Raw genomic sequence first — 13648 nt, 5'->3', positions numbered from 1 at the left:
CGCCACCTGGTGGGAAAATGCTTACCGTATTGCTCATAGCTGCTGCCTTCAGTTTTCTGGAAACTGTGAGTCAGAATTGACTCTGTGGCCATGAGCTAGGTCTTTGGGTGTTTGGTTCCTGAATGAAGACTGCACCCTCTCCTTCCTGTTCACGTGGAGCCCTAGTGGCACAGTGGCAAGGTGTGCGCCTGCAAATGGAAAGGTGGGCAGTTTGTGCACACACACACACACACACACACACACACACACACAACGGCTCCATGGGAGTAAGGCCTGACAACATGCTCCCGTAAAGATGGTCGCCGGGATGGCCCGGTGGAGCAGGTCTGCACTCACATGGGCATTCTGTAAAGAGGAGCAGACTCCACAGCTCCCGGCAACAGCAGCGTACCTGTGCACAGGTTGTATGTGGAAAGCCTTCTCTTGCCCCTGATCTGGCTTTCCTCGGGGAATGAGCATCAGCTCTGCTCAGGTGTCGCCTGCCCATTGCGTCCTCCCTTCTGTCAGGCGTCTCTCCCGTGGGGCAGTCCTCCCTGCTCCCACGGGCTCTCATTGACAAGCGCTCCATGGACAAGGAACGGAATGCTTCCCAAACTTCCATCCAAGCCTCTGTAGTTTGGGCGGCTGCTTTTTCCCCTCTGACTCGGCAATATAGTGGAGCAGCGGAAGCTGGAAGTAAGCATCGAAATCATCTGGCTCAGAGCCCTCCTTTTATAGATGTCAGGCTAAACCACCAGCAAACCACGAGACGTCCTTCCTGCTGAGAAGGGCACTCTGTAAACACCGTTCCTCCCAAGTGGTCCCTGGAGGGCCCAAGTACGTGAGAACAGTACGCTGCGCCCACGTTCTCTTTTTAGAAGACAGGAAATGAATCGGGACGGGGGCCCACATTGCTTTCCTCACAGAAAAGCTGCTGGCAGCGCATCCTCGGTGGAAATACTGCCTGCCTTCTAAGATTGGTAGCCTGGCAGCCTGCACATTCCAAGTGCAGATCACTTGCCGTGGCCGCGGCATTGTGCTGTGGTGGCTGTTCGTGGGTGCGGCGCAGGAGTTTGCAGAGCAATGTGAGTCTTGGCTATGTGGATGAGTATATGTTTCGGAAGGGTTGAGTTCAAGGTGTTCCCATATACGGGCATCCACTGACGTGACTGTCACTGAGGCTCAGATCACCTCCCCACACTTCCCCTCACTGCATCAGCTGGGTGGCCTGGAGTAAGCTACTTCTCTGCGATGCCTTCCGCCCCGGAGTGGAGGATTCAGAGAGATGTGGAGACACTAAGTTCATTCCTGGCATGTATGCAGGGCTCAGTTCGTGTTTTTTCTTTACCTTTTTACCTCCCTGCCCTAAGGGGGCTCCAGATGCTCAGGTCCCTAATCAGTGGGTACATCCCTACTCTTCTGAGATTCATCAGTTTTCCTGAGGATGTGGGCAGAGGATAAAGTCAAGTTCCTTTCTGCCCTCTGGGTTGGTTTTTCAGTCCTTTTCTTTCTAATAGGTAGTTTTAATTGAGATATTTTGTATGATTTAGGGTTCCTGGCTCAGAACCTTGGGGTGGGTCATCAAATCAACCTGAAAAGGTACTTCCGATCTGTTTTTGGTATTATTGTTGTTAGATGCCATCTGGTTGCCTCCAAACCAGCGAGTCCATATAAAACGGCATGAAGGGCTGCAGGTCCAGCCCCATCCTCACAGTCAGTCATCGATTGCTGTGATGAGCTCGTTACTGTCAGTCCATCTCCTTGAGAATGTTCCTCTTTTTCACGGACAGTCTACTGACATGTCCAAAGCCTCACCACCCTCTCTCCTAAGGAGCACTCTGGGTGTACGTCCTCCAAGGCAGAGCTGCCGGTTCTTCTGGACGTCCGCGGAGTATCCCACCAACGATCTTTGCCAGCACCACGAATTCAGATGCATCAATTCCTGTACGTCCTTAAAGGGAGTACCTCCGTCCCTGTGCATATTTAATTTAGGATTCCTTATAATGCGAGGGACCAAAACAGAAGAGGGAACTTACTAACTCTTGGATTTAGGCAAGGCTTGACTCCGGAACTCAGAGCTTCTCACCAGGAGCTCATTTCTCTCCATCCTACAGCCCAGCCTCTCTGCTCAGAGTCACTCAAGGGCTGTGGCTGTTCCCCACCAGGTACCCTCATATCATTCAGGGGAAAGAGGTCATGTCCTGTCACTGTCACTGAGAACAAGTGTCACTTTCTTAGAGGTCTCAGATGATTCTGTTCATTTTTGTTGGCTCTGGTTGGGTTGTGTATCCTCCTTGAACCAGTCACTGACCTCACTTCTCACGTATAAAGTAACCCACCCCCTAGACCAGCGGTGCTCAGATCTGGGCGGGGGTGGGGGTGGCTTCAGAAAGTTCATGGGAAAATGGGGCTCAAAGATCAGGGAATTATTCCATGGACTTTTTGAAGCCCCCAGTATAAGGAGCTCTGACAGCACAGCAGTCACGCACTTGGCTGCTAGCGTGCTCGTGTGTCTCAAGCCTGCCCTGGAGCTTCATGGCAGAAGGAGCGGGCTCCTGTGAAGAGTGTGCCCTGGGAAACCCGTCCCTGTCCAAGTGGCTGCTGGGAGCTGATAATGGACCTGGTGGTAGCCAACAACAACAGATACAGAGTCAAGCAAGAGTCGAGTTGCTTCTGCTATTTCCACCTAGCCCTGTGTAGGATTAAACAATTCTCCCTGACCCTGTGCATAGAGCCTTCATTACTGCTGACAGCGACGATCCTAGAAGTGGAACTAATAGCGAAAGGGGACAAAAATGTTGCCCAGTGCTGAAAGGACCTCCTTTTTTTTGACTTGTCAAAAGGCACCCTCTATGCCTGTTCCATTCCCAGCCCTAAGTTAAATAAGGGTCCCTGTGGCACCGTGCCTAAAGCGCCTAGCCGACAGTTCAAATCCACTGACAGCTCCGCACAAGAAAGAAGTGGTAGTCTGCTCCCCGAGAAATTTCAGCCTGGAAACCCTCCGGGGCAGCTCGACTCAGGCCGCTATGGGTCAGAGTGGACTCGAGGGCAAGGGGGTGGCTTTGAGGGGCTTCAGTTAGTAATAGAAGCCCCTCGACAGGACAGAACTTATAGGGTCCATTCCGGCAGAGACGGGCAACAGTGTAACTGGGCCAGCTGCGGAGAAGCAGATGGAGCTGGGCCTCAAAGCTCTGAGAAATGATTAGGACAGCTTTCCATCAGTTACCGGAGACAGCGGTCAAGCCCTCCTCCCGTGCAAAGCATTGGCTTTCCACCTCTACCACAGCCACAGCCAAGACTCCGGGGCCAGACGCGGCCCCTACCTGACATAGTCCCCACTCTTCTTATTCACACTGTAGTTGGTCAGGTGCATGAACTGGTTCCGAATGTACTTGGCTCCTTGGTCATATCGCACGGTTGCAAACCTGAGGGAAAGAACAGACGTTAAGAGAAATGCAGGCTAGAGCTGGAGGTGGGTGGGATAATGGGTGAGGGAGGGCCACTCTGTCATCCACCAGCCGCTGAGTGTCTATACAGTGCCAACCACCACGTCAAGCATCCTGTCTGTAGAATGGCATTCACAGTCACCGCAACCCTATGGGGTAGGTGGCATTCTATCTAATTTCCTACAACAGATGTGAAAACTAAACTGTGATCACGAGAGATTCCCGCGCCCCAAATCGCTCAGACTCCAAAACCCAAGCTCATCACCGCTTTATGAGATGCTGCTTGTCTTAGGGGAAACCTTAGACCAGTGGTTCTCAACCTTCCTCATGCCACGACCCTTTCATACAGGTCCTCATGTTGTGATGACCCCCAGCCATAAAGTTATTTTCGTTGCTACTTCATCACTGTCATTTTGCTACTGTTATGAATCGGGTGACCCCTGTGAAAGGGTTGTTTGACCCCCAAAGGGGTCGCGACCCACAGGTTGAGAACAGCTGCCTTAGACAAACCACATGGCTAAGAATGGGAGAGGAACTTTTCTACAGGACATTTGGGAATCTCATTCTAGAAGAAAGGAGAAAAGGAGCTAAGTAGCAAGCCACATGATCTGCTTGGTGTCTGCTGTTTGGGCGTGGCCCTGACAATTTTGTCTGGCAGACTGATAGCACAGACAGTCAGGGAAAGGACCGTGACCATGAGAAAAATCAACTTCTTTGTTTAATTTGCAAGGATTGTGTATCATTCCACAAATCGTTTTCTCCAGGCGTTGTTTTCCTCTTTGATCACCCTCCCGCCCCAGTTATGTAGGTCTAGTTTTTTCAGTTTTCAAATGTTTTACGGTGAATTGGGTGAAGTTTTCTGGATCAGATCTTTGGTTTCCCATTCCACAGTTCATGCACATTTTGCCTCCTCTAACCCATCGAGATCCTTTTGCAGCACCATGCTCCCCACCGCCTCCCTGCCCGTCCATCTTCCACGACTTCACCCCCAATCCTTCTGAGCTTTATCCCTTGAGCAAGTGCTGCCCCGTGAGCTCAAATGGTTGATTATCCCAGCCTGTGCCTAGCTCACTAATGTCATCGTCCCCCTGACTGGCCAGTCCATTGTTAGGCTGACATTTGAGCTGTGGGGGTGAGGTCCTGTCTAGACCTGAAGGCCGTAGTGTCGGGGTTCCACCAGTTTCTATCTGGCCGGTGAGCCTGGTCTCTTTTGTGATTTTGGGTCCTATTCTTTTTCTCCCTCTCTACTGTGATCCCTTCCCGAGCAATTGGTAATAGTAGCACCTATTTTTCTGGTCTCAGGCTGTGGAGACTGATGTTCACGTGGTCCATTAGCCCGCTGGACTAGTGTTTTCCATGTGTCTTTGACTTTCATCACTTTTCTGGCTTCTGGAAAGAAAGAAACCAGTCATTGCCTTCATGAGCTCTTGATCCTCCAGTATGTATGTGTTATTTGTGGAAAATCCGGTCATACAGTGTTTGACCTGTAAAATAATGAAGCTTCCCTTTCTGGTTGTAGGGATCATCCGTGTATCATGTGGACTGGAGGCTGCAGGAGAATCCCAGTTTTGGTGTTCCACGCTGAGGCTATTCTGACCAAGGACAACACTATCCGAGTCATTGGAGGTAGGTACCACCTCCCCAGAGGGCAGGTCTTGGCATGGTCCTGACAACCTTGCCTTACAGAATCAGATATGACATATAGATGAGAAAACGCATTGCCATCAAGTCGATGAGGACTCGTAGGGACACCCCCCTCGGGCAGCACAACATCACTGACTCCTTGCTGGAGCCCACGAAGCGCAGAATAAACTCCTGTTCATTCTCTCTGGCCTGGCCCCTGTTGGTTTCTGATACTGTTTATGGGAGCAGAAAGCCCAGTCTTTCTCCCGAGGAGCTGTTGGTGGTTTCGAACTGCTGACCATGTGGATGGCTGCTCAATGTATAACCTCCACATCACCAGGGCTTCTAAGAAAAGGGTCCTGACAGAAGACTCTCTTGCTTTGTTATGTTTTTCACTGCCGTCAAGTCAGTCTGACTCGTATTGACCCTGTAGGACAGGGTAGAGCTAACTGCCCCATGGGTTTCTGAGAATCAACTCTTTATGGGAGTAGAAAGCCTCATCTTTCTCCCTTGGAGGTGCTGGTGGCTTTGATTCACAGCCCAGTGCATAACCACTACACCAACAGGGCGTCCTTTGTTTTACCTAAAGGATTATTTATCAGTTCTTAAATTATTTTCCGTATGTTTTTCCTCTGATTTCCCCCCTCCCCAAGGTATGGGTGTATGTATTCTTTTTTTAAATTGTGGTAAAATATAATAACAAAAGTTGCCATTTTAAATGTTGCAAAGTGTACAACTCACTCTGTGTTTAGTATACTTGCAGGGCTGTGCAGCCCACACCAAGTTTTTCTTCACCCTAAACAGAAACTGACGGCTCCCTGGTCCCTGGCAACCACGAATCTAATTTCTGTCTGAAGGGTTAACCTCTCTGCGTAGACCACGTAAATGGAATCACACAATAAGCGACTCTTCGTCTGTGATGTCTTGGCCAAACGATAGGCGTTTCAAGGCCGATCCCTGTCGTAGCTGTGTCAGTGCTTCTCTTTTCATGGATGAGTAGCATCCCATCATCTCTGCAGCCCTGGGGTTACGAATGGCATCTGTTCCTAAGTGTCTTTAAGCTGAATTTGCTGGTGAGCTGGAACAGTGTGTCTCGTTCTTGTTAAGCCTTACTTTAGTGTGAGACAGGCTGGAAACCGTCACCATTATTTAAAAGTGGGACAGAGTAGACGTCCTCCATAGGGTTTCCAGGCTGCCACGGCTGAGGAAGCCGGTTCTCCGGTGGAGCAGCTAGGTGGGTTCTAACTGCCGGCCTGTCAGTTAGCAGCTGAGCGCCTACCCGGTGCTCCACCACGGCCCCTTTGGCCTAGAGTAGGCACTCAAGCTGCGCCTTCCTCAGTGTTCTTTTGGCGTGAGATCCGCTGGACTTTGGAACGACTTTAAGATCTGTCATTGCCCTTGACAAGCCAGGAGCTCAGAGGACCGTGAACACCTGCTTCTGGGATTTGAATCCTCCTTCCTTCCCAAGGGTCGGTGCATCCTAATCCTCGCAGCACGTTGCTAAGTGACCACTTAAAGGGATGTGGTTCATTCATGTTCTCTGAAGCTTGACTGCCTGGAGGCTTTGCTTTTTGCTAAGAAATTCCCGCTAGATAGGGTGTGAGCCCAAGTGTCAGCGGTGAGCACAAACTACAGACGTCCGTCTTTCCCTTAAGACACACTGCTTGGGGTCTGCTTGTCACATTCATGAATCTCTGAATTCCATGGCAACAGGTGGCCCTTCTTTATTAAGATACCTGACATTTGTTGTAAAAAAATCACATTCATAATTGTCATCCTGCTATTCATGGATCACCATTTCCTAGGACCTGTTAATATGGTGTGTTCTCTAGATATTTCTATGATTTCAAGAAAAACCCACTCACTTCCCCCCCACCCCCCCACCCCCGCAGACTCTGTTTGAATTTTCTGTGTCTTTTCCATTTCCATGAGACTTAATGATTTTCCTGACTGTCTTTCATGCCAAAGGCTATTTGGGTGACTTGCAGGTTGCAGCCTCCCTTTTGCACTCCGCCCCTGTCGCCTCCTGGGCTGGCAGGAGGAAATCGCTGCCCTGACCACAGCCCTGTGGCCCAGTCCCCTTGGGGTTTTCATTATCTCTGTTGATTGCATAGCGGTTGGCGACAACTTTGTTTTGTCCTTTTATCTATTAAATGCTTCATTAAATTCACTGTTAACATTTTTGGCACAACACAATTTCTTAGGCTTTATATATGAAATATTTCAAGGATATATGAGGGGACTTGTGGAAAAATCCTAGGATCTGTTATGAGCCAGGGCCTAGCTAGACGGTGGCTAGTCACCACAGCTGTGACTTGAAATGCCATGTGGGTCAGGAAAACCCTGCAGTATTAGCATTTTCAAATAGCTCAGCCTATACAAGAGGGCTTCAAAAAGATCATGGAAAGATTACATTACCTTTTAATTCCACCTTTCCACGGACTTGTTAATAGCCTATATACCCTCTCGCATAGCAGATCCTCAATCAGCATTGGAATAATTAGTCCTCTGGCACTACCTCCCCAGCCCCTAGGTAACTCGTTGACGACTGATGCCCAGTCCCTTGGGTCATTTTGCTCTGGACATGCCGCCCCCCTCCCTTGAGTCTCGGTTGGTGAAGAGGAGACGGCAATGGCTTCGCAGTGGGAGCGCCGTGCTGTTCACCGAGAGGCTCAGAGTCGCCTGTGCGCTAGTTTGAGGGCAGTCAAGGCCCTCCTCTGGTTATTTGGCTGAACACGTGGGAGAAGGTGGGTTGTTCTTAGGCACTTGTGCGGTTCAGTTGGCCATTCTCCATGCCCTTTGACCCCTGCCATATAAGAGCTCTCCTGGTTGCCAGATTTATTACTATTATTTTTTTGCCAGATTTATTTTGAAGACCAGCCAGAAAACTAGATTTTCATATGAATTCTTCCTAAGGTTAATTGAATTGCCAAAGGTTAGCACCTAATTTAGTTTTCTCTTTAAAACACCATGAGAGCCAACCTGTCTGTTGGCTGGATTTGGGCCCTAAGACACCAGTCCTTACTCTCTGGCCTGAGATAGACCAGCTTTCTGGACACAGGGCTGGTGTTTTGCACGGTCCTGCTCTCCCTTCCTGGCACTCCCTCTGGCTGTGCTCAGCCCTTCCTGGGCTGGGTTACAGTTAGGTGGCCTGGATTCAAAGTAGCTGATCACAGCTCGGGCCGTCGTTCTACCCTTGAATGTAGGTAACTATGATTGCCTTTTCCCTCTACAGGGAGAGTAGGAGCGAGAGGGCATGGAAGCATGTTGTGTATAAAATACGTGACTGATTCTTTGCCATTGGGGCCAATGAGTCCATCTGACTCAGTGACCACAGACTGAGTCTCTGGTTGGCCGTGCACCATCCAGTAGTGTATCATGTTCTCACAAGTATGTACTTGCTTCATTATATAAAATGTTTGCCATATGGGATGTGGCGTTGTAGAGTTTACTATAGACCCTCGCTATTTTTCAGGATGTACTATATGAGGTTGTCGAGGATTTCATCTTGCTTAATTCCACAGTCAGTGCTCATGAAAGCAGCAGTCAGGAAGTCAGGGAACAATACATTGGGCAAATCTTCTGCCCAAGACCTCTTTAAACTGAAGAGCAAGGATGTCACCATGATATATTCAATCATCTCGTGTGCATGTAAACTTCGACCATTGAATGAGGAAAGCCAAAGAAGTGATTCATTTGAATTATGGTGCCGGAGAAGAATACTGGAGGTACCATGGACCACCTGAAGAGCAAACAGACCAGTCTTGGAAGAAGTACAGCCAGAGTACTCTTTAGAGGCAAGGATGGAGTGACTTGCTCTCATGTCTTGTAAACACGCTGTCAGGAGAGACTAGTCCCGGGAAAAGGACATCATGCATGAAAAAGTAGAAGGGTCGAGGAAGAGGGAGACCTTCCATGAGCTGGATTGATACAGTGGCTCTGACAGGACGATTGTGAGGCCGGCCCAGGCCCAGGCTGGGTTTCAGTCTGCGGTGCATCAGGCCGCTAGGAGTTGGACCTGATAGCACCGTAGCATCCTGTGTAATACAGTGAAAGACAGCTCTGCAGATAGTAGCTGCTTTAGTGCTTGTAGCTGGCCGAGGTGCTGAGCACTGAAGTGTATGTTTTCACAGTAAAATTGATGTGATGGGAATCACATCTTGTCCCTAGCCATCTCTCATCCATTGGTATCCATTGATTCTTGTCTGAATTGCTTTATTTTATAGCATAGAGAAATTGAATTGTTTATCATAGACCACAGTCAGGAAGTGGTAGTGCCAGGATGTTAACTCTAGCAGTCCAGTTTCAGAGACGTACTCTTTTTCTGATTCTTAACCCAGCCGCTTCTAACCAACCGCCTTGTAACCATTCTTTATGTTTTCTGTGTGCCCTGCTAATCTCCTTCCTCGGGCTGGCACTGGACGGCAGGCGTGTCAACACGCCAGCAGGGACAGCCTTCTCTGCAGACAGAGAGCCTCTGACTTTTGCACATACGGAACCAGAGAAGCTAGTGGTCACAATCACTGTCCCCCAAAGACCTTGTTTTCAACGTTTTCCTAAGCATTTTGCTTAGGAATTTTAAAACCTTCAGGCAGGTGGCAACTACAGTACAATAAACCCATAGAGACTCATTGCATCTTGCCATGTTTGCCCCTCCCTCTTCTCCGAGCCATGTGAGAACTTGATTCTTCACCCTTAAAGACTCAATTCAGCCGGAATCTCCCAAACGCAGGCTCTGCAACTGATCAAAGACCCGTCTCTAATAAGCAGGCCCTGCGCAAGTTTCCCAGGAGCCCTGGGGCGTAGTGCTCGAACACACAGCTGCCAGTCAGGAAATGCCTCCTCTGTCCAGTGTGGCTCCCTGCCTCTCTTGATCCTAAGACTTTTCGAGATCAGGAGATTCCTGGCCAAGAAATTAAGCAGAATCGGCTCATTCCCCCCATTGGATTCAAATGAAAACTGGTAATAAGATGAGGTGCAACTCTTCAGAGAAGACCTTGGAGAAGAGCCAAGCTGGGTGTGTAAGGGGTGCCCTGTGTGATGGCACACACGCTGTGTTTACCTCGGTTCGCTAGCATTCTGTCGTGCCGAGTGTAAGGCTTTGCCACCATCTGAGTGGTTGAACTTGTATTGGCAAACATTTGGCATCATCTTTGGTTTTTATGCATCTGCATTGAGAGATTCAAAATTAAGAAATGTGAGGCCCTTGGTTTGGGGGGAAAGGGAAAAAGGACTGGCAATTGGAATCTGTCAGCCACTCCATAGGAGAAAGATGAGGCTGTCTGCTTCCTTTAAGATATGAATTGATATCAACTTAGCAGCAACGGGAATATTTACTCTCAAAAAACCAAAACAAATCCTCTGCAAACTGCCGCCTCTCCTGCCTGAGCACTGGCGGCTGGGTTGGAACCACTGACTTTTGGTTAGCAGCTAAGCGCTCTAGCCACTGCACCACCAGGCCCCTTCAAGTAGACATTATGGATAGACAGTGACGCCCCTGAGAGCCGGAACTCGCGGAAGTGCCTTCTTGTTCCAGGTCTCGTGTGGTTTCTGCACGGTGGAGCTGAGTGCCTTCGGGCTGGGACTTACTGGAGTAGGGGGTCCTCTGGAAATGCAGAAACCATGGCAGTCCATGTGCTGCGTTTCTATTGCTCGGTGTGAGGAGGGAAGAGAACACGTTACTTCTCCGACGGGTTTCCGTCTTACACAGTGTCTAGCTGCCATAGGTTTTACCGTCGATCAAAATCTTCTGTGATTGCAGCCTTCGATCTCAGAGGGCTGGCAAGAGTCCAGCTGCTCCCTTACACCAGGCCTCCCAACAACTCAGCCCTGACAACCCTCTGAGAGGGGCAGGTGCCAGGCTTTACACGAGCAGCCGGACAGCTACATTTTTCTATGAGTGCTTCTGATTTCAAAAGGTGTGCAACTCATTTTCTTTTTCAAGCCCACCAGTGTTAAATAGACCACGAGTGCGGGCTGGATTTGGCTCTTGGGTCATCAGTGTATAATCCCTGGTCTAGTATCTACTAGTAACCGAGCAGCACTGGGCACTAAGGGCGGCCCCCAGCAAGGCTTCCTGATCCCAGGGGTGCAGCCTTGGCTGTCAGTGAATGCTCGTCATGTTTTTAAGTGCATAAAAAATGGTGTTTGATGACAAAAGAAACCAAGTGTCTTGCACATCAGTTATAATGACAGTTTGCAAACATTGTGTACATGTACTTCTTACACGAAGGTATTAAATGGCGAGATCCATGTGTTGGGTCTGCTGATCCGCTGCCCTGGTGTCACAGTGGTTACGAAGTGGGGTGCTAACCACAAGGTCAGCACTTTGAAACCTCCAGCTGCGCTCAGGAGAAAGACGAGACTCTCCTGTACAGGGTAAACCGTCTCAAAAACCCTCAAGAGCAGTGCCACCTTGTCTTGAAGGGTTGCTATCAGTCGGAATTGATTTGATGGCCGTGAGTTTGAGGGTTGTGTGTGTGTGAATACAGTTGATTCTTGGAAATACCGAAGCCCCTGTTGAGTAACACTACAATGCTTACTGCCAATTGGTGGCAGTCACAGACATGACTGATCCTGCTCTGCTGTGTTCCGTTCCCACATTCACCCTTGAAGCTAATGTTAAGTTCCATGAGAACCAGTACCAAGCCCAGGCCCACAGCTATCAAAATGATTCCAGCTTCCAGCTTCCATGGCTGTAAATGTTCAAGGGAGCATTTAGCCTCATCTTTCTCCCTTGTAGTGGCTGGCGCAGGGATCCTCAAACTTTTAAAACAGGGGGCCAGTTCACTGTCCCTCAGACCCATTGGAGGACCGGACTATAGTTTTAAAAAAAAACTATGAACAAATTCCTATGCACACTGCACATCTTATTTTGAAGTAAAAAACAAAACGGGGCAAAAACACCCAGCGGGCCGGATAAATGTCTTTGGCGGGCTGCATGTGGCCCGCGGGCTGTAGTTTGAGGATGCCTGGGCTGGTGAGTTTGAACATCAGCCAACCTTAAAGTTAACAGTTCAACATCGCCACTGGGACTCCTTAGAAACTGGTTATCACAAAGATGTGATCTTTATCCTCGTCCATTTTTACTGGCTCTACAAGAGTCTCAGGTTAGGCAGGATAAACAATCTGGAGGAGAAAACAACGGGACCAACGGTTCTGGGGGTGGGGTGGCCATGAGAGAGGGGAAGGTGGGAGAAAGGAAGTGGTGTTAACAAAACCAGGGACAAGGGAACAACAAGTGATCCAAAATCTGTGGCAAGGAGGGCATAAGAGGCCTGGTAGGGCTTGATCAAGGGTAGTATAACCGAGCGGAAATACTGAAACCCAAATGAAGGCTGAGCAAGACAGTGGGCAAGAGGAAAGTAAAAGCAAATAGAGGAAAGAGCTAGGAGGCAAAGGACGTTTATAGAGGTCTAAATACAGGTGTGTACATATGTATATGTATTTATGATGATGGGGAAATAGATCTATGTGCATATATATATAGGTTTAGTATTAAGGTAGCTGATGGACATTGGACCTCCACTCAAGTACTCCCTCAATGCAAGAACACTTTGTTCTATTAAACTGGCATTCCATGATGCTCACCTTCCCAACGTGAACGCTGAAGACAAAGCAGATGCATAAGCAAATGCGGAGAAGAAAGCTGATGGTGCCCGCCTATCAAAAGATACAGCATCTGGGGTCTTAAAGGCTTGAAGATAAACAAGCGACCATCTAGCTCACAAGCAACAAAGCCTACATGGAAGAAAGAAGCACAGCAGCCTGTGTGATCACAAGGTGTTGATAGGATCAGGTTTCAGGCATCAAAGAACAAAAAGTCCTATCATTGTGAATGAGGGGGAGTGCAGATTGGGGCCCTAAAGCCCATTTATAGGCAACTGAACATCCCCTTACAGAAGGGTCACGGGGAGGAGACGAGCCAGTAGGTGCAGTGTAGCAACGATGAAACATACAACTTTCCTCTAGTTCTCTAATGCTACCTCCCCCCACGATCATGATCCCAATTCTACCTTACATATCTGGCCAGACCGGAGGATGTATACTGGTACAGATAGGAACTGGAAGCACAAGGAATCCAGGACAGATGGACCCTTCAGGACCAGTGGTGAGAGTGGCCATACTGGCAGGGTGGAGGGAAGGTGGGGTAGAAAAGGGGAACTGATTACAAGGATCTACATATAACTCCCTCCCTGGGGGACGGACAACAGAAAAATGTGTGAAGGGAGATGTTGGTCAGTGTAAGATATGACAAAATAATAATAATTTATAAATGATCAAGGGTTTCATGAGGGAGGTGGGGTGGGGAGGGAGAGGGGAAAGTGAGCTGATACCAAAAGTTCAAGTAGAAAGCAAATGTTTTCAGAATGATGATGGCAGCAAATGTACAAATGTGCTTGACACAATGGATAGATGTGTGGATTGTGATGAGAGTTGTATGAGCCCCCAATAAAATGATTTTAAAAAAACCGAATCCATGGTTCAAAATAGTCCTCCTCCCTAAGATAGGTAGCCTTGCTGTTTTTTCTGTCTCTAGTCAACATTCTGTTTACTGACCTTGATTCTTTGCTTCTCTTTAGAACGCTATCATTTGTCTT

General features: G+C 48.7%; 1 protein-coding gene across 1 annotated transcript in view; it reads left to right on the top strand.

Annotated features, from left to right (window-relative positions):
- TTLL5 (tubulin tyrosine ligase like 5) overlaps nt 1-13648 on the top strand; it is a 279763-nt gene that overhangs the window by 6116 nt on the left and 259999 nt on the right. Inside the window, exons 2-3 of the mRNA XM_045288172.1 lie at nt 4945-5051; nt 13631-13643. Coding sequence (XP_045144107.1) covers nt 4945-5051; nt 13631-13643 — 120 coding nt within the window. The remainder of the gene's footprint in view (nt 1-4944; nt 5052-13630; nt 13644-13648) is intronic.

The sequence above is a fragment of the Echinops telfairi genome, unplaced genomic scaffold (genome assembly GCF_000313985.2).
Source record: "Echinops telfairi isolate 266 unplaced genomic scaffold, ASM31398v2 ScPeMD7_18;HRSCAF=68, whole genome shotgun sequence".
NCBI classification, from domain to species: domain Eukaryota; kingdom Metazoa; phylum Chordata; class Mammalia; order Afrosoricida; family Tenrecidae; genus Echinops; species Echinops telfairi.
This window is presented reverse-complemented; position numbering and strand designations above follow the sequence as displayed.